This window comes from Bos mutus, chromosome 7 (assembly GCF_027580195.1).
Source record: "Bos mutus isolate GX-2022 chromosome 7, NWIPB_WYAK_1.1, whole genome shotgun sequence".
Lineage (NCBI taxonomy): Eukaryota > Metazoa > Chordata > Mammalia > Artiodactyla > Bovidae > Bos > Bos mutus.
In genome coordinates this window covers 101,250,668-101,271,516 of record NC_091623.1, presented here as the reverse complement: position 1 = coordinate 101,271,516, position 20,849 = coordinate 101,250,668, and the positions used below count along the sequence as shown (strand labels likewise).

Genomic DNA, 20,849 nt, shown 5'->3' with positions numbered 1-20,849 from the left:
TCCCAGAAGGGTTGAGTCTGCAGGACTTCCCAAACTTACTTGACCAGAGCCATTTTTTTTCCTTGATAAACAAGCTCCTTTGTCTTACAGATGGGGAAATGAATAGGGAAGCAATTACCTGAGGGTCACACAGCAAACATTTCTGAAGATCAGAAAACTATATTCAATCACTGCTAGCCACACTGCCACCAATCTTCTTCCTCTGCTCCTGGAAGCCTGGTCCTTTCCCCTGGTTCCACCAGGTCCCCATGCCTTAGACGTCCACCATCCTCAGTTAAGCTGTGCTGCCTCCCAGGCCACCAGGAGGAGGAGGAGAGAGAAGAGCCTCTGCTCCTCAGGGACGCATGTGGGGACTAGATCCACCTCGCGCATTGTCGTCATGTGCCTCAGGAGCAAAGGGCAGGCAGGCAGACTGCACACAGTTTTTATGGCTGGGCCACCTCCCAGAACAGTAAACAGAGGGGCAGGCAGCTGGCACTGGATCCCTCTAGGGAGTGAAGGCCCCAGGCAACAGACTCCTCTCCACCTCTGAAAGGGAGCTGACAATATCAGGAGTTTCTAAAAAGTAGACTTTCAAGCTTATGTTGCTCATAATTTTTTTTTTTTTTTTTAACCATTCCTCCGTCTTGGCTTGACAACACCCACTAGTCCTATAGGCCTCACTTCAAACATCCCCTTCTCCAGGAAGCCTTCCAGATCCTCCAAGATAAGCTGGGAGCTCTTTCTGGACTCCCTGGATGCTCTGCTCCCCTGATACCTAAAGCATAGCTCAGACTGGGAATTCTGGGGGCAAGGACTGTGCATTCCCCAGGTCCAGCCATGCCTGGCACGTGGGAGTACCCAACGAATGTCATCTGTTAAAAGAAATCCCTGAGTATTTTAAAAATTCAAAAGACTGAAAGACTGAATCTGATGATTCTGCTTACAAAATGGACTTAAAATTTGACATAGTCTCATAGACTTACTCTAATGATGTAGTGTTTTGATCTTTCAAATGTGTTTTAAAGGTGACCTTGTTGTATGCCTGCAGAGACTAGGAGGGACTATGCAGTTGCTGTTTCCTTTCATGCTATTTATAATGATTTTTATACATTTTTAAAAAGAGAAAAAAAAAGTTTATTCTTGAAGCTGCATCCAAGAGATTCCATTCTCTGTGCAACACACTTGCCCAGTTGTGAGGTCTGTTTGGTTCAGAGAAAGTCCTCTGGGGGCTCTCTGAGGCGTGGTCCCCAAGGGACAGCCTGGTGGGGTGGTAGAAACTTGGTAGGGTAGACTCTGCCCCTGTGTCCCCTGCAGGGGCCTCCCCACAATCTGGAAATCCCACTGAGAATGGGTGTGAGGGGATATGCTGTGTAGCTCAGACAGGATGGTCATCTCTTGCCCAGGCTCAATCCTGAGGGCTTTGTACTTTGCATCCCGCAAGGAGAGGGTTCGAGGCATGTGATGATGGGGGCAGGTAGACGTGAGCCTGCAGGAAAAGGCAGGCTGGCACCCTTCCCTTGGACCCCCTCAGGTCATGGTCTGCAAGCCATCTTCCCTGGATTCCATCTCCTTTCTCCAGGAGTCTGGTCCCTACAACAGCCTCCCACCTTTGAGCCTATGGAGGAGGAGCTAGATCCTCCTCATCTTGCCTCCTGGGAATTAAGACTTCCCACCCCAGGCACCCTTATCCCCCTGAGGCCTAGAACACCAAAGTGGGAAAAGGTCCTATTCAACAGGTTCACTGCACGGTTGGGCCCAGGGGATGCAGGGAATAGGTGGGTGATTTGTCCAGGGTTACTCAGAAGGTCAGTGGTATGGCTTGGGACTCAGACTCCTGGGCCCCCACAGGAGCCACATTCCCAGCACCTGAGTCCTCAAGGCCCCCAGCCCACAAGGCTGGTCAGGGGGCTATGGCAGATATTCCTCCTTGACAGGCACTGGGGAGGAGGCACCCAGGAGGCTAGCAGAGCTGGGGCACAGGCCCGCCAGGGGTGGCCCTGCTGGGGTGGAGGTGATGTCATGGGCTGGTGGGGGTGGCTGTGGAGGCTGCTGCTGCTGCTTCTTCTTATTCACTTTGCGCTCCTTGGCCCGCCGGTTTTGGAACCAGATCTTCACCTGTGGGGTCAGAGAACAGAGATGGGGCAGAAGGTGTGGAGACTGAATGACAGAGCAAGAGGAAGAGAGAGGGCAGTGGAGCTCTTGTTTCTTGATGTGGCATTTGGGGCTTCCCTCCGGCTCCAGCTACCCCAACTGTTCATGTACCGTGAACATGTTCTCCCTTTCTGGAACCTGTTACCCTGCCTTTTATTTTTTTTTGAAGTACCTGTAATATTTTTTTTATTCTGCCCAGCAAAATATAGGAGTTGCAGCTGTTCCTCCATCCTTTTACTTTATTTTTTAATTTTTATTTATTTTTAATTAGAAGATATTGGTTTACAATGTTGTGTTGGTTTCTGCTGTGCAACAACATGAGTCAGTCATAAGTATACATATATCCCCTCCCTTTTGAGCCTCCTCCCACCCCCACACCCACCCCTCCACCCCTGCTCCTTTACTCTTAAGACAACTTTTTCTGTAACCCTCTTCCTCTCCATCTTCCAAAGCCATACTCTAACACCCTTCCTCCAGGAAGCCCTCCCTGTCCTCCCTGTGATTGCTCCCTCCTCTGGATTTAAACAGCACTGATCAAAGCCTGCTGTAGCCTAGAATTAATCAGACCCCCTATCCCTGTATTGGTGCCCAGGGATATTGGGTTTTATTGGCCAGGGGATTCATGGCAGCAGCTCTGTTTCTGTTGTGTTGTATGACCATGGCCAGGAGAAAACCTCTCTGTTCTCCCTTGACTGAGCTCCATAATCTGCCTGGTAGCCTGGAGGTCAGACTCGCAGTACTGCTCCTGTGGCTGAAGTAGGGGCCCTACACACCTGCCGTTCAGTGAGCCCCAGGTTGGCGGCCAGCTCTGATTTCCGCCGGATGGTGATGTAACGGCTGTAGTGGAACTCCTTCTCCAGCTCCAGGCGCTGGTGGTCGGTATAGACCACCCGGTATTTGTCCTTGGTCCGAGTCTTACCTGAGAAGCAGAAGTGCCAAGAGGAGAGATGAGTGGGGAGAGGAGCCTGCAGAAGGCCAAGGCAGGGCTCCCAGGAGGAGGGGCAATCCAGGACCCCCGAAGAAGAACGCTGAGAGAGTAACAATCAGGCTTGGAGACTTCCAACCTGGGAGTCAAGCACCGTTCTTATGCCCATCTGGGGCCCCTAACACTGAGAGAGAGGCTTCCTCAATGGTTCAGCAGGCAAAGTATCTGCCTGTAATGCAGGAGATGCAGGGAATGTGGGTTCAATCCCTGGGTCAGAAAGATCCCCTGGAGGAGAGCATGGTAACCCACTCCAGTAGTCTTGCCTGGAGAATCCCACGGACAGAGGAGCCTGACAGGCTACAGTCCATGGGATCGCAGAGTTGGACACGACTGAGCGACTGAGCACAAGGCTCAGAGACAGGATACAACTTGCCCAGAGTTACCCAGCAAGCTGCAGGTGGAGTTGGGGTTTCCGCCAGGTCTGCTGACCCAGAGCCCTACTCTGACTGCCAGGCCCACCAGCTTTTATGCACCAGTTCCCAGGTGTGGCTGCACAACAGACACATGGGGAACTCGGGAAAAGCACAGCTTCCAGAGCGTCACTGAGCATGTCAACTCGAAAGCCTTGGGTGGAATCTGCATTTTTCACAAGCTCCCCAGGTGGTTCTAATTCGGGGATCCTTGGAGGAACACCTGGCAGCAGGGGTAGGTTGAGATAGAGACATCAGCTGCTCTTCTCTCCTGTGGTGGAGAGAGCAGGAAGGGCCGCCACAGCCAGAGGCTGGAAGCAGGAAGCTTTCAGGAACTGCCCTAGGGTATATGCTCCTCACTTCCTGTTGAATGCCTGTTGGTTGCTGGCCAAACAATCAGACAGAAAGTATTGGGACTGCTGGTTGTTCCCCAGGACTTGTCAGGTTCCTCAAAAGACCCTGGTTCTAGACGCGAAGTCCTGAGCTGGGGCTGCACCCAGGGGGCTGATCTGCTTGGAGCCATTCGCGCTCCAGCCTGAGCCCAGACACACAGCAGGAGTGCTCAGGCCAGCCCACAGATATTTACCGAGTTCCTGCTGTGGGCCAAGTCCCGGGTACAGCAGGGAGCAGAATTAAAAGTCCCTGCCCTCCTGAAGCTTAGGTTCTAGTGGAGGGAGATGAGTAAAAATAAAAAAATATGAAAATTATTTGATATGTTAATTGATGAAAAGTATTTCAGAGAAAAAAGAAGGACTGGGAATTTAGGGAGGAGAGAGGCTATGATTTTGAACAGAGTGGTCCATGAAGGCCTTACCTTGAAGGGGAGCTTGAGCAAAGATCTAAAGGAAGTGAGGGAAAGAGCAATGCAGCTGTCTGGGGAAGAGGTGCCCAAGCAGAGGGAACAGTAGGTGCAGAGGCCCTGAGTAGGGGACGTGCCTGCTGTCTGAAGAGGGAGGAACACTGAGAAGGCTGGTGCGCCCAGGATGCAGTAAGCAGGGGGGTGGGCAGGTCATGCGAGGCCCACAGGCCATGGAAAGGACTCTGGGTTTTGCTCTGTCTGGGACAGGAGCCATTACAGGGTTTTGAGCAGAGGAGACATGAGATTTGATATAGGTTTTAAGATGCCTCTTAAGATGCCTCTGGCTGCTGCATAGAGAACAGACTGGTGAGAAAGGGGAAGTGTGGGGAGACCTGCCATAACTCAGGAGAAAGAAGGTGGTAGCTTGGCTTCCACATAAGACTCAGCCTTGGACCAGGAACTGCATGGGTTAATGTCAGGGATCTCTTTCAGGCTGGGATCAGAGGTCTGTCTGGAGAGACTATTAACGAGTCATGCTTGGCCTGGGCTGCTGTGAGGGCCTGACTCAATACCAGTGTCCTTTTGTAAGAAACTGAGCACGTGGCTATGACCAGGAGGCACATGTAAGCATTTCCAGACTCGCCCCTGCATCCCACCAGGGCATGGCCAGTCTGCATAACCATCGACCTCTCCCACTTCACCCAGATGCCCCCCCAACAACCTGACCTTCATCTCCGTGGTCCCAGCTCTGGGCCTAACTGTCCCTCAGCACCCCTGTGCTAACCACCCCCCAACACTGTTCCAGCCTCCGCCTTCCCCACCCAGCCCACACAGCTTGGCAGGACAGTGCTGGGCTCCCCAAGAGCCAAGTGGTTTGTGGAGAACAGGAGACAGCAGATGTTCCTGGGCTCTTTCCCTTGAGTTTCCTGCCAGAGCAGCAGAACCACACTGGACTCTTCCACAATCACTGACCTCAGCCCATTGCCCGACACAGCACGAGACAGCCTCGGCCCTCAGCCAGGCCTAACCCAGGAAAGGGACCAGGGAGTGGCTGCCGAGGCCTTGGCTCCAGATGGGGCCCCTTCTTGACCTAGAAAATTCAATGCCAGCTCAAAAACAATTCTGCCTAATGCCACCACCGCTGGAACCCAGCAGATCTCTGAACCCACAGCCCCGCTGGGTTCACTGGGCCAAAGCCAGAAAGGGTCATGGAAGTTCAGTCTCCTCCCACATTATAGATGAAGATACTGACGTTCAGAATGGTTATACAGCAGCCAGAGGTCCAAATAAGAGAGGCCTTGTGAGTTCTTTTAGTTCAAACTCCCTGTACATTCAGGGTTACTGAAGCCCCAGGCAGTTACCAGGCCTGCAGCTCCTGTTGTGGTGCGTAGCTCCTCACCCCACCAGATTTGGGGTCCACAGAGCCTGCTATATAGCCCTCTAAGCATTGGCAATAGAAGCTCAAACGGCAGGCCCATCGTCCACTTGTATTTCTGGAAGAGAGGGTCCAGACCATGGTGAGGGCAGATCCCCAAAGTCCTGGCTGGGCCTGGATGGCCCTCAGGTTGAAAATGCCAAAAAGATTCACTTTTGGGAGTGGGGGGAGGAGGCTTCCTGCCCACCCAGACCTCAGCCTGAGAGACTATAAAGACACCCTTTTCCTCAGGCATCCAACCCTTACTCCTATCCTCCCTGATGAGCAAGTGGGGATCCATTACACCCATTTCATATATGAGGGAAATCAAAGCTCAGAGAAGGGCACTTGCTGAGGGTCATCCTGCATGGTAGTGGTATCAATCTGGGCTCAGGTTTCCTGACCTCCAGCCTGGGCTCTTTCCCCCAACTCTGGGGGCATCAGGAACTAGACAAGAGATGGGGTTCTGGCTGCATAGTTACTCCTCTCTGTGTAGCTGCACCTCTAGCAAGGCTGCCAGTGAAGACCCAGGACCTGTTACAGCCTCCTGGATCCAAGAGAGGGGCTGGTGGGCTCAGGAACACACAGACCAACTTCTATCTGGGGAAGTTGCTCAAAGCACAAAATTTATTGCTGAGAAAATGGCTCTGCCAAAGAACCAAATGTTTGAAATCATACTGTGTGGTCCAGGAACCAGAAAGTCCCATCTGCTGGCCAGAGGGTGATAATGGGAATGTCCTCCTTGGAGCCCAACTTGGTGATCTCAGCCTCATTTAACATGCACATGCCCTTTGACTCCTGAATCCCTCTTCCAGGGAGTGATCCCACAGAAAACTGCCCAGAGAGGTACTGTTTCAGATAGTACAAAAGTTAAGAACCATGTACATGTCTATGAGTCAGGACTAGTTAATAAGAGAGGGTACATCCATGGAGAGGATCATTAGGCAGTCATTAAGAAGAAATTATAAAGCTCTATATGTGCCAACGTGGAGCAATTTCTAAAAACATTACGTTTTTTAAACGGCAAAATGGTGTGAAAAGTATGTTACTATTTTCGTATAAAAATGGAACACACACACACACACGCACTCGAACATGTTTGTGCACCCACGGAGTTCTTTCTGTAAGAATACACAGGAAGCCAGTATCGGGGCTGCCTGGAGAAGGGACTGAAGCCTGGGGAGCCACAGGGAAGAGGGAGTCTTTGGGGTATTTGCATTTTTACCCTCTGAAGATGTGAATTTGTATTTTTAATGACAATCAGGCGCCCTGGGCTCCAGTCCCAACTCTGGGCCAGAACTCCCCACTGCTGTGAGCAACCCTCCTTTCCCCTCCTGTTATCACCAGTGCCACCCTGGGGGCCCAGAAGGGAGGGAGCAGGGAGGTGCGTGACAGCGGTGGGGCAGGGAGAGCGCCCAGGATGAATGATTTACAGGCCTTTGGGACACTGGGCCTAAGAGGGAAGTCCGGACTCCTGTAACAGGTGTCTGATGGGGGCCAGGCCACTCCCAGTCACCTAATGAATAACCCTCTGGGCCAGATGCCAGGGCACGTAGGTGGGAGAGAGGGTGGGAGTCCCCCCACCAGCTCTTAGGGGTGAAGCATGAGAGGAGAAGAGGCTTGGATAACTCTCCAAATGAGAGTCTTTCTCTCTTCTCTGGTTGTAGGATGCTAGGAACGGTCCATCCATATGCATCAGGCTGCCATAGAGGTTAGCAAGCTCCCCACCCCTAAAGCGTGCACAGCAGAGGCCCTGGGAAGTTCCAGGCTAAATGTCCTGACTCCTGACCAGCAGCCTCAAATGCCTGAGGAAACTTTTAAAAGCACAGATTCTGGCCCAGAAGTTCAGACTCAGGGGCACTAAAATTGGGCTTGGGGATTTGATACTTGAATAGCTCTCCAGGTGACCGTGACATGTGGTTGTTTGAGCAGGCAGACCTCTAGGGCTTGCTGTCCAGCTTCTCACTGGCTGGGTTCTGAGTCTCATGTTCTGTATCTACAAAATGGCAATAATTATTCTAATAACAGCCAATATGTCCATGTGTCAAGAACTTTGTATACATCTCTCAACAACCTATGAAGCTGTGCAGGTGTTAGCCCCAGTTTACAGATGAGAACACTGAGGCCCAGCAAGGTCTGCACATCTGAGGGTGGGACCTGGCCCAGGTCTGTCTGGTTTTAGAAACAGCACTAGAACCTATCACCCAGTGTAAGGTCTCCCATAATTAACTCCCACCCTGAGTATTTAGGGGATCACTTGAGATGGACGGATGAATGATGCCTAGCATGTACCGAACACATGCAGGGAAAGGTAGATCCTAATGATTTCCATGGTGGGATAACCACATGGCAGGGATGCTGGGAAATGGATCTAAGCAATGGATTGTATGTTGGATGAGACCATTTATTTATAAGGTCCCTTCCAACTTGGAAACATGAAGTTCCCAATGTTTGTTGATGCTCTGATTATATTTGTTATTATTGCTGAAAGAATTCTAAGACTGATTTCCCTGAGAGTCTAGAAACAAAGTCTGCCCAGCTGGAGGGTGCGGGCAGGAGCCTGGCGGTCTGCAGTGGGGCCTCCTCATCCAGCCTGGGCCAGGCAAGGACAGAGTTCAGCCTCTGCCCCCAGGGCGGGGTTGGTGGCTCCCAGAAAATCAAGTGGCCTCTGGGTCAGCACTTCCTTTGACCTCTTCCTGCTGGGACTGTGGCCCTGAGGGATGACACTGCCAGCTCTGGCCCTCAGAGCTTGGAACACAAATCCATGACCCCTCTCTGTGTGGTCCAATCCCAGTGGCCATACATCAAAATCCCCCACACCCAACAGACATACACAGACACAGAGAAATGCACACAGGCAGGCATGGATGCTTGTTAAAAATACATATTCACAAGCTCTCAGGCCTGTTGTGTCCTGGTCTCTCTGCCATCTTTAACAAGCTTACGGGAGGGGATTCTGAATCACCAGCTGAATTAAGTATGTCCCGGTGCTGTGCCACCTGTGTGGCCATAAGTAAGTCCCTTCTCCCCTCTGGGCCTGTTTCTCCTATGCAGCAGAAGGTTGGGTGTCAGCTCCCAGGGCCCTGTAGATTCTGAACTTCTCTGTAGCTCTGAGCCCATGGGCCCAGGTCTGCATCCTTAGCTAATGGATTTAACAAGTGGTTGAACTTCTTTGGGCTTCCCTTCCCCCTGGGGAGCAGAATGGATATGAAAGCAGTTTGCAAAGGGCAAAGAGCTATGGAGACAACAAGCTGGACTGAGCTATTTGTAGAAGCGGATGTTGGAGGGATCCCTTGGGAGAAGGAGGAATGCCGCCTGATGGGGGCCCTCAGGGCAAACAACATTGCCTGGGGGTGGGGAGGTCTGGCTGGGCCACCAGCTGGACATGTGAGGTTCTGCTTGGAACCATTCCCCCATGTGTATGACCAGTGGGTGGACTTCTGTTGCCCAGTTCCATGATGGATAGATATCCTCCCCGGGCCATGAGGCTCTCTATTGGGCCCATGATTAGTTCTTGTTTTGGCTGGTTTGCCAGTCCTAGCTGCTCTAGCACGAGTCCTCATTCACTCCTGCTCATTCCTGGAGCAGGAGTGAGGCTAGCATGGCTGTGGGAGTGAGATGAGAGGATGGCCAGACCAGCCACACTCTGGGGCCCTGCAGGTTTAGGCGGCTTCTCCACCCCACTGTCACCCCCCTTCCTAGGCACCAAGCTCAGTCAGCACCGCCCTTCCTCCTCCCCAGCTGCCTCTGCATCTTCCCCTCACCTATCTTCTTCAATGAGGTCCCCAATCTGACTCGGCTATGGGAGGCAGTAAAGAGGACAGAAAGTTCATAGTCAAATAGACCTGATGGTTCTAACCCGGCCTGGCCATGGGCTAGCAGTGGGAACCCAGGCAAGTCACGGAACATTTCTGAATCCCATTACTCATCAGTGAAATGAGGACAGGAATGCCTCCTTCAGACATGGAAGCTGTGGAGAGTAGATGTGCTCATGTATTTAACAAGATATTAAAAAAGCTATCTGTGACAGTGGAGAAAAAGAAAGAGGGGAAGGAAGGAGGGGGGATAAGAGGGAAAGGACGAGGAGGAGCAGGGGGAAGAAGATGATGATGCAGAGACAAAAAGATGATGACTGCAGGGACAAAAGAGGCCAGAGAATCCTCAGTGGAGAATAAAGGGCACATCAGGAATGGATTACCGTGCTGGGAACTCTGGAGAGGAATTTTCCTGCGCTGTCCCATATGATAGCTACTAGCCACATCTGGCTGCCTAAATTAAAATTAATTAAATAGAATTAAAAATTCAGTGTTTTAGTCATGCTAGCCATATAGCAAGTGCTCAGTGGACACATGTAGCTAATGGCTACCACACTGGACAGTATAGATACAGAGCCGTCATTACAGGAAGTTCTATTGGACAACACAGCTAGACCAAACTCCCAGCAAAGTCCAGATGCCCACACCCTCGTAGCATATACCTAACCCGACTGCTTGGACTATCTGCAAAGCAGCCTGTCCTTGCGCTCATCACCCAGTTATATTCTTCCTAGGATTTTCCACAAGGGGCACCAGAAATAGGGGGCACCTTTGGCCTAGAACAGCCCTTCTGAGAGTTACCAGCAGCAACTGCATCCCTCTGTCTTCTGGGCTGAACAACCTGCAGCCTCTCAATCGTCTCCTGGTGGAGTTTCCAGGCCTCTGCCCTACCCTGGCCATCCTTCTCTGGTCTGGAGGTGAGGTCCCTGCCTAATTGTCCGCAGGTGTGGGTCCTAAAGAATCATATCTGGGGCAGAGGTGCAGGGAGGGAGGGGCTGTGGACCCCAGCCCTTTTCATGCTCACCGAGGGACCTTAGCAAATCCCTTCCCCTTGGTTCCTGGCTGCCTACATGCTCCATGATGGCAGAGACCATGCATCTTGCTCATTTGGTTCTACAACTGTTCCAGACACACACAGTGAGTACTTGATGAATCCTTGTTAAACTTAACACAGACTCACTGCTTCCTGGCCTTCTCCTCACAGTAAATGGCCCCTCTCCTCCAGCCACTCAGGCCAAAAGCCTAGGTGGCAATTTCCCCGCTCCCCACATCCCATCCATCAGCTGGTTGGCTTAACCTCCAAAGGACATCCTTCTGTCTAACTCCACTGTCTGCATAGCCTTAGTCACAGCCACTACTCTAATAGAGAAATGTGTTGTTCTGGGGTCAAAAACACTTGCATTTGAAAAATAGTGAGTACTCAATGGATGGTAGTGCATATTATTATTACTATGGGAAGTGCTTGGTACTTATTTGTTAAATGGTTCATTCCCACTTTCAAGGGTGGGGGGTAGATTAAAAACAAACCAGCATAAGAAATAGTTACAAACTGTGATTAGTGTGAAGGAAAGGAAGTGTTGAGCTCAGAGCATAACCTCACACCTCTTACAGTTATTATGATTAAGATGTGGGGGCGGGTGGCAGGGGGTAGAGAGCCTACTTTATTTAGCTTGAGGAAAGTGTCCTGGAGAAGATGACATCTAAGCCAAGATCTGATGGTTGAGAAGGAGGTCTCTATGTCACCAATGGGGAAGAATATCCCAGGAAGACAGGAGAGCATGTGCAAAGGCCCTAAAGCAGAGAGAGTAGCAACAGAGGGCCAGACCCCCAAGGGACCCCTTGTGCCTTGCCCTGGCAGGAATCCCCAGCACCTAGCAGAAGAGAAGAAAGACTCAGAGACTAGCACCACCCGCCTGCCTCATGAATGAATGAGAAAAGGCACAAGAGGAGGCTGAAAAGGCTAGCAGGGTTTTGAGCCCTAGGGTAAGGGGCTTGGATTTGACTTTGAGAGCAATGGGAAGACATGGGAGCCTGGAGGGTCAGTCTTGGCGTCCAATGATGCCTGTTCCCTCTCTGTTGATGCTAAGGGGTCTTTGTGGGGGCACCCCTATAAGGCTGAGGGGCAAGTATGGCAGGGGAGGGCTTAGCCTCTTAACATGGTGATGGACCTGACTCCAGACATATATGTTGTTTCCAGGTCCCAAAAACTCTGGGACAGAAACTTGAGAGGCATCTCATTAAGATAATTCCCACCAATAAGAGAGGCTTGCTGCTAATAAAGCTGTTTTGGTCCTTCAGAACAACTCCCCAAACTCTCAGCAGCAATATCTGCAAAGTGGGGGGAAAACACCCAACCAAAAAAAGCCTTCTGCCACCTTCTAACTGGGTCATTCCCCCCTTCCCAGCTACATCTGAAAGACGAGGTGGCGAATGGAGCTTCTGCCTGGAGAACCGGTTTTAAACAGCCTGCTGTGCCCATCCTCCCACTTCAGTCTCTTACAGCTCATCACTGACTGGCCTCCTTTTCCCCACCTGGACTGGAATGCACATGGGGAGGGGGGCTTGGGCTCCCATTCTGAGTGTGTTGCTTCATCTGATAGATGGTCATCGGGCTGCAGAGGCTAGGTTTGAACCCTGGGCAGCAGCAAACGTGGCCATGTGAGCTTTGGCAAGTCACTTTACCTTCTCTGAGCCTCATTAACTCTATCTGTAAAAATGAAGCTAATAATAGATCCTCACACCTCTTACAGCTATTATGAGACTTACATGAGTTCACCCATGCAGAGTTTTTGACACAGTGCCTGGCACGTGGTAGAGACTCAGCCGATGTCACAGTTATTAGCTTTATCATGAGCTCCTATTATGTGCAAGGCATGATGAGAAGGATGAGACTGACTAGGACAGTTCCTTGAGGGGATAACAGATGGCAGATGGCAGAGATCAACAAGACAGTCAGTGATAAATGTTCAAAAAGGATCTGATACAGTGCTTGGAGGGGAGGGAACCAAGGAGGGCTTCCTAGAGGAGGTGGCCTTGGAGAAGCAGCATTTGACCTGGTAAAGATACAGGAGGGCAGTTCAGGTCAAGAAACCCACGCTAGAGAGGCAGGGAGTATGAGGTGTGTGCTCTCATGTACCTGCTAATGACAGGTGGAGATGGTCACAGGCACCAGTACACTGAGTACCTACTGTATGCCAGGCTCAGGGATGTGTTTTACAGGAACCATTGCCTCAAGGTGTAATCCTGCTATAATCTTGATATCACAGTGGAAGAAGCTGAGGCTTAGAGAAATGATCCACATCAATTTGACTGCAGCTGATGCAGCTTCTAACAGAAACACAATTTCAGGCTTGAGGCACTGAAGCTGGACTCTTAACCATCCCAGGTAAGCATTTCTGTATCTCAACAAACTAATGGGAAAGTGGCTTCAAGAGTGGGTTGGGGCTGGTTCTCAAAAGGACTCTGAAATGGGGCTGGATTTTCATTACAGCAATCGAATGGTATAAAACAAAAGGGCAATTCCATGGCAGTGGGGAGCCATGGGATGCTCTTGAGCAGGGGATGAGCTTTGAGAAGGTAAATCCAGTAGTGGTTTAGAACAGTGGCCCCCCAACCTTTTTGGCACCAGGGACTGGTTTTATGGAAGACAGTTTTTCCAAGTATGGGGGTGGGGGATAGTTCAGGTGGTAATGTGAACAATGGGGAATGGCAGATGAAGCTTTGCTTGCTCACCCACCGCTCACTTCCTGCTGTGCCACCCATTCCTAACAGGCCACACACCAGTACCAGGGGGTTGGAGACCCCTGGTTTAGAGGACATCAAGGTCAGAGCTGACTCATTTGAAAAGACCCTGATGCTAGGAAAGATTGAGGGCGGGAGGAGAAGGAGACGACAGAGGATGAGATGGTTGGATGGCATCACCGACTCAATGGACATGGGTTTGGGTGGACTCCGGGAGTTGGTGACAGACAGGGAGGCCTGGCATCCTGCGGTTCATGGGGTCACAAAGATTTGGACATGACTGAGTGACTGAACTGAACTGAGGGCAGTAGGGGGGCTTCCCAGGTGGCTCAGTGGTAAAGCATCTGCCTGCCAATGCAGGAGACACTGGCAATGCAGGTTCGATCCATGGGTCAGGAAGATCCCCTGGAGGAGGAAATGGCAACCCATTCTAGTATGTTTTCCTGGAAAATCCCATGGACAGGGGAGCCTGGTGGGCTACAGCCCATGGAATTGCAAAGAGTTGGATACAACTTAGCGACTAAACAGCAGGAGCAGCAGCAGCAGCAGGGTATTGGGGAGAGGCTGAAGGTAAGAGGCCAGGTTGGTGGCTGTGGCAATGGGCCAAGGGAGAAGGCCTGGAACGTAGTTGGGGGAGGAGGGTTCATCCCCTCCATGGGCCTCAGTTTCTCCATCTGATAGCTGAAGAGGTTGGACCAAGATCCAAACCCTGCTACAAAAGTCTTATCATCTGAGTGGGCATGACCCTACTTGTATGGGACTTTAGCCACGCCAATGGGCCATTAACCTGTGAAAAACTATTTATTGATACTGCATCAGAGACTGAACCTTTGACAGAGGATGATTCCTAAATAAAATATTTATAGTTAAAAGGGGAAGACAAAAAAGAACAGAGCCACTTGCAGTCATTTCCCATCCTGGCCTCAGTCAAGTGACAGTCATCACTCAGAACTGGCTAATATTTTGTTTATGGACAACATAATAGCCTCTCTTGCACCTTCCCAAGCTTTGTTGCCCTCTCCTTAGGTAAAACTGGCATCTTAGTCCCAGCCTCAGCTCCGCCAATTCCCCAGGTAAGAATAGAGTACTGACCATCCGTGGAACAGGGAGAAAGGGGCAACCAGGCTTCCACCACTGGCATGAGCGGCTCAGCTGGACAGTCGTGGGTCCCATCTCCAGGTTGAGATCTTATCTCTCCCCGCTTCTCCCAGAGCTCTCTTACTGTCCCTCACACACTTGCCCTGTTCATTCATTCATCAGAAAATATTGAGCACCTACTAAATGCCACACACGGAGCTGGGTGCCTGGAATGCAGTGAAGTGAAAGTCACTCAGTCGTGTCTGACTCTTTGCAAGCCCATGGAATTCACCAGGCCAGAACTGTGGAGTGGTAGTCTTTCCCTTCTCCAGGGAATCTTCTCAACCCAGGGATTGAACCCAGGTCACCCACATTGTAGGCATATTCTTTACCAGCTGAGCCACAAGGGAAGCCCATCCCTTCTCCAGCAGATCTTCCTGACCCAGGAATTGAACCAGGGTCTCCTGCATTGCAGGCAGATTCTTTACCACTTGAGCTATCAGGGAAACACAGTCATGGGTCAAATAAACATGGTTCTGGACTTCATGGGAGTTTACCTTGGTGGGTAGGTGTGGGAATAGACACCACACAAACACAAAGTAAGTTAACGTTCTGAAGGAAACAAGGCAAAGATTATCAACGGGTATGTGGGGGAGGCACTGACTTCAGAACATCATGGAAGACCTCTCTGAGGAAGTGGCCATGAAGCTAAGTAAGACCTGAAAGGTAAGACAGCTTGCAAAGAATTTTCCTGGAAGAGGGAATACAGCAAATGTATAAGACCTGCCTGTAGCAGCACATATAGCTAGGCCTCAGGAAGAAGTGTAAATTTTGCCCTAAATATAATGGGAAGCCATCAGAAAATTTTTAACTGACTCATCCAACATATACCCCAGCCCAGCCTCCACCTGTGTGAAACTAGAACATTCCCTTACAATCTCCAGCCTTCAGTTTCCCATATGTATGTCTGGTCTCTAACTGTCCAGTCAGATATTCTGGAACGCTAGAAGCACAGAAGGCAAGGAAGGAGCAGGAAGGATACCATCAGATCGGGGCCAGCAGCACTGGGGTGGGGGGGTGGGGGGGATGGCATGCACTGACCTTCCCTCTGCTGTCCCAGACAACAGCGTAACCCAGGAAACACCCCTGGAGACCCCACATCTTCATTCCCCAGAGGGACGAACTGAGGCCAAAGAGGAGAGGGGCTTGGCCTCTCTCTCAGGGAGGGTCTGTAACCTCCATTCAGTTCTGCCCCCGCCTCAAGAACACTGGTCAGATTCAGACTCCACCTGAGTGGACAGGCAGCAGCTTCTAGCTTCCAAAAGGCAGAGTGGTTCTTGCCTGGCTCCAGGGGTGGCCACTTTCCTTGGGAACCCCCAAACCTCCCTTGGCCCGCCTTTCTACTTTCTGGGAGTGAGGGTGAAAGAATGTTTGCCTTTGGGCAGAGTTACTCCTAGGCCTCCAATGTGCCCAGGGCAACAGTTTCCAGATGACTTTCGAGACCCGAGCCAAACTGGGTTTGGCAGCTCCAGTGCCCAGAGAGCCAGGATTTGCCTGACATCACACAGCCTGGAAGCTCCTCAGGGCTCCTGCCAGTCCTCTGACCGCCACAGGCCCCTGGAGAACCTCCCCGTCCATCTCCATAGTTGGCTGATGAGCAGGAAGTAGCAACTACAATAAAGGAGCAGGACAAGTGGACTTTCTTCTTCAGAGAACAGACACAGAACCGCAGGACCCCAAGTGTCAGTGGCCCCAGACACTTTGTCTCATATAATCTAAGGTAAAATTCTCAACTGAGGTTTATGGATAAAGCTTCTAGGGGCCTTTGGAACCCCTGAAATTGTCTGCCCAGTTAGGAAACACTTTTTCTTTTTTCCTAGGGAGAACATTTATGCTTTCCACCACATTTTTCAAAGGAGTTCTTTTGTAACTCAAACAAATGTATAAGACCCTTCTCGCTCATGTCACAGGTGGTAAAACTGAGACCTAGAAAAGATGGCTGATTTAAGGGACTCTGTTGAGAGCATTAGAGCACAGGCTTGGTCACATCCCAGCCTCACCATGTACTGGTTACAACAGTATAACTATATTTGCCCTACTTTGTCATCTCTCTATGCCATAGTTTCTTCATCTTGAAAATGGGGGTGATAATAGTCCCCACGATAAAGTTATAAGGATGAAAAGATCTTAGGTCAGCGCCTGCTGCGTTAGTAGGTGCTCTGTAAGAATTAACTGTTATTATTTAGCCACAGAGACAAGTGGTACAGCTGCAGCAGAAACCTCAGTCTTCTGAGGCCTCTGGAGGCAGGTAGGAGGTTCTGTGTTCTGGGGACTCTCAAGGAGGTGGTACAGTTGCAGCCAGACCTGTAGCTGCTGATCACCCCCTCCGCAGCATCTGCCCCAGGATGAGCTGTCCGTGTGGGGGGGACGTGGGGGTGAAGAGGAGGGGGGAGGTGGGGAAGGCCCAGGCTCACTCCCAGCTGGGGGAAGGGGAGGAGGGGCTGGACATCAAAGGGTGGGCAGGCCAACTTCCCGCCCCTAAGGCCAGGTGGCCTTTGTCAGGACAGGCCAAACATAGTCAGGACAATGGGGTATCATGTTCACTTTCCGGCCGACAGGAGTCACTACCGAGCCAAGGCCCAGCCTGTTACATGACAAAGGGGGGACCTATAAAGAGGTCAGGCCGCCCCTTATTAAAGCCGAGCCTTTGTCCTGCCCTCTCCCCAGCCTTTGAAGAGGGTGGATCGGAGAGGCCTGCCTGGGGGCAGGAGGTTCACAGGCTCAGGAGCCAAACAGCAGCCACCTTCCCAACTGCTGCTGCTGTCCCCTCCCCCAGGGTCAAGAGTTCAGGGAGAGCCCTGGGATGGTAAGGTAGGGACCCTCAACCACCACCAATCTAACCAAAGAAGGCTCTTTTTTAGCCCAAAGGATATGACCCACCAATCTCTTCATTATATGGATAGGGGACTGAGACCTGGAAAGTGACTCGTGTGTGTGCACACATACTGCATGTCCCGAGGCTGGGATAGGGGTGCAAGGAACAGATGACCACCTGGACCAGTGCTGCCTTAGTTTACCCAGGGATAAAGGTCTGGGGACCTGTGTTTAGTTCCTACAGGGCGTCTTTCTTCATTGCTTGGGTCTCAGTTTCCCTACCTACAGGGAAAGACAGGTTGTGCTTTCCAGTGCTCTGGCAGGCCGGGATTCAGAAGGGGGAAACTGAGAGAACAGCCTCCAGGGAGAGTGGACGGGGGCCACGTTCTGGAACCCAAGCAGGGCCACGGCAGAGGTCAGACAGCACCTGCTGGCGCCCAAGGGAACCATTCGGAGGCCCAGAGCGAGAGAGGGATCCTTACCGCTGCCACCGCCGCCTCCAGCCGCCACACTGCGCCGCATCCACTCGTAGGGTGTCCGCCTTTGCGCTCCGGGTGAGGAAGGAGTGCCTGGGCCGCCGAGGGGCTGCGCCAGGAGACCCGGGCCAGGCCCCGGGGGCGTGGGCACCGCGCCAAAGTCCGGAGGGGGCCCGAATGCCAGCGGGGCCGGGCTGGCGGTGGGACCCGTGGGGCCCGGGCCGTAGGCGGCAGCCCATTCGTCCTTGGGCGCAGAGAAGGGCGCACTCCAGGCTGCAGGGGGCACGGGGCCCGGCTCCACGTGAGAGTAGCCGGTGAAATCTGGGTACTGCGGGGGTCCAGGGGGTGGGGGCGGAGGGCCGTAGGCTTGTGGGCCCAGGCTGAGACTAGCGGGCCTGGCGGGGCCGGGGTACACGGGGGAATCCTTGTCCAGAACATAGCCCACGTACATGGTGGCCGCGAGGCCGCCCGCGCATGCTGGGCCCTGGAGCCGCCGCAGCCGGCTGCCCCGACGAGCGACTGCACACCTGAACTCCCAGCCCTGCTGCCGCCCGCCCCACCCAGGCCTTTTATAGCTCCGGGCCGCCTGCCGCCCCAGCCGAGGCGGGTTTGCATTTCAAAGCGGGGGGAGCCTCCAGGCCGCGAATCAAAGGGGGAAACCCGTCGGGGGCGGGGGGTTCAAAAGGAGACAAATTGCCGCCCCAAGCGGGAGGTGGACTCTGGGGCCAGAGAGGGTGGGGGCGCGGAGGGCGCATCCCGGCGAGCATCGAGGCATCACTAGGTATGGGAGCCTCCTGCAAGGCCCGGCCTAGCGGCCTTGGGGGCTAGTCCTCCCCGCGGCCTTGTCCTCCTTGCCGCCACACCGACCTCTCCGCAACCCCATTGTACAGGTGAAGAAAAGGGATCTGAGTGGTGGTAGTGGGGCGAATGCGGGTTAGCGCCACACAACCGCACCCGGCCTGTGGCGCAGTCGGTAGGGACCAGTTTGAGGTGAAAGGGAGGAACCGCTGACTTCAAACAGGGTTCTCGTCTTTAAGGTAGCGGGTCCTTAATCTTTTTTTTTGGGGGGGGGAGGGGTCACGACCCCTCTTAGTCTCTCCTGAAAGCTGTGGATGTTTTTCCCCTGGGGGAAAATGCACATATGCACATACACGAGTCTGCAAACAGTTGGGGAGTTCACCTGAGTTGGCTCTCCGGAGGAAGTTCTTAGAGAAGTCGGGTAGGAGCATTCTTTTACAGATATTCTAGGGAACCTTTCACAATTCTCTTGACAACCCCCTCCCTCCTCCCCATCCCTGCCTTCATTTTAATGAGAAGTTTCCAATATACACAGAAGTAGAATTGTAGAGTGACTCACTATAGACCCATCATGAGCTTCAACCATTATCAAGATTCTGCCACACTTATTTAACTGACTCGCCTCCCTTTTCTTGCTAAAGTATTTTAAAACAAATTTCAAACATCGTGTCATTTTATCCCTACATACTTTAGCAGGCATCTCTAAAACACATGGACATTTTCTTACATAATATGCCATTATCAAACCTAACAAAATTAACGCAAATTTCTGTGTATTATCTAATACCCATTCACATTCAGAGTATTTCAATTGATTTTTAAAATGTCTTTTTAATAGTTGGTTTATCCTAAAGCTCTAATCCATTTATTATTAGAGCTAGGGACCTCTTGGATTTTAAATGTTTCATGCATCTCCCCCCATCCTATCCAATTAAAGACTGTCAAACATTTCAGAGATATGATGAGGGGGACGGGGTGAGGGTAAAGAGTTGAGAGGCCATTAGTGAACTGAGAGTGGGAAGTGAAACTGAGGGTTTGGGGGAAGGATTCATGAAGAACAGGGCTCTGGATCAGAAGGCCTGTAAAAACCTCTTATGGGGTTTGATCCTCCAGTGTTTCCTGGGAGCCCCCTAAATGTGCAGGGACCTGTGGCCCCGAAGGTGGAATCAGAGTCTTATCTATCCAGCCTGTCCCTCTCTTGAGTTGCCACACTAGCCAGGGCAGGTCAGCATCATTTCAGGACTAGATAGATATGTCAGGATGAGGATATAGTTCACAGGGCCCAGTGCAAAATGATAATGTGAGATCCCTTGTTCAAAACTCATTTTAAATTTCAAGATGGTGGCCGCAGAGCGCACAAGCAAGCACGGCACCCTTCTAAACACTGGGCCCTGAGTGACTGCATGGGTCTCAGCCATGAAGCTGTCTTGGTCAGAATCTTGTTCTTCTGAGACTCTGATGGATACCATAACCGAGTGAGCGACAGTAAGCCCAGGATGCCCTTTCCTGCTTGGAGGAGCTCTTTTCATTGTACAGTGGGAAGCACCAACACCCAGAAAGGAAAGGGGTTGTGCCCAAGTCTATGCAGCAAAATGAATGCTGTTCATGGAAGAGAGGAAAGAGGGCTTCCTGGTTTGTGGCTGACATGGATGAGCTCACTACAGCCTCAGCAGGGAAGGTCAGGAAGTGGACATGTGGGGATGGTTTGATCAGAAGCCATCTGAACCCAGGACCCAGTCTTTCAAGGGGTTGGACCCAATCTTTCAAGGGGTTGGTGAGATACTGGGGAGTACACAGAGAAGGGAGAAGAGACCCAAGAGGACGGGGCTCTGTTCTCTGAGCTGGTGTAACCAGCGCTGCTTAGACTGGACTGGAGGAAGAAAAGACCTGGAGGGTGGCCTGAAGGTATGAGTTTGAGGAAGGAAACAGGGCAGACCTAAGACCTGAGAGAGAAAGCTGCAGGCACAGACGTAGATTTCAACCCACCCATAGTAAAGTGCTCTCTAAAGGGCCATCTGTCATGAAAGGGCTGTTGTGAGAGAGAGAGTGAGTTCACCGCCACAGAAGGTAGGACAAGTGATTGTTGGAGGTCCCCAGTCAGGGATGCTGCTTACAGGATGCCTATCCTGGAAAGTAAGAAAGTTGATGCCCTCTAGGTACCCTCTGATTCCAAGAATATGTTACCTCAGAGCTAGATGGAAGGCTTAAAATTTGGGAGTAGGTATAGGAATTCATCGGAGAAGGCAATGGCATCCCACTCCAGTACTTTGCCTGGAAAATACCATGGATGGAGGAGCCTGTTAGGCTGCAGTCCATGGGGTCGCTAA

The 20,849-nt window shown here is 51.7% G+C and overlaps 1 protein-coding gene across 1 annotated transcript; it reads right to left on the bottom strand.

Moving 5' to 3' along the window:
- Positions 1-704: 704 nt before the first annotated feature.
- CDX1 (caudal type homeobox 1) lies at positions 705-18,175 on the bottom strand. The gene is made up of 3 exons (XM_005901054.3): positions 17,731-18,175; positions 2,907-3,052; positions 705-2,097 (listed from the first exon to the last, which is right to left on the bottom strand). The coding sequence occupies exons 1-3, from the start codon at positions 18,173-18,175 to the stop codon at positions 1,891-1,893; spliced, it is 798 nt and encodes a 265-aa protein (XP_005901116.3). The 3' UTR covers positions 705-1,890.
- Positions 18,176-20,849: the final 2,674 nt, after the last annotated feature.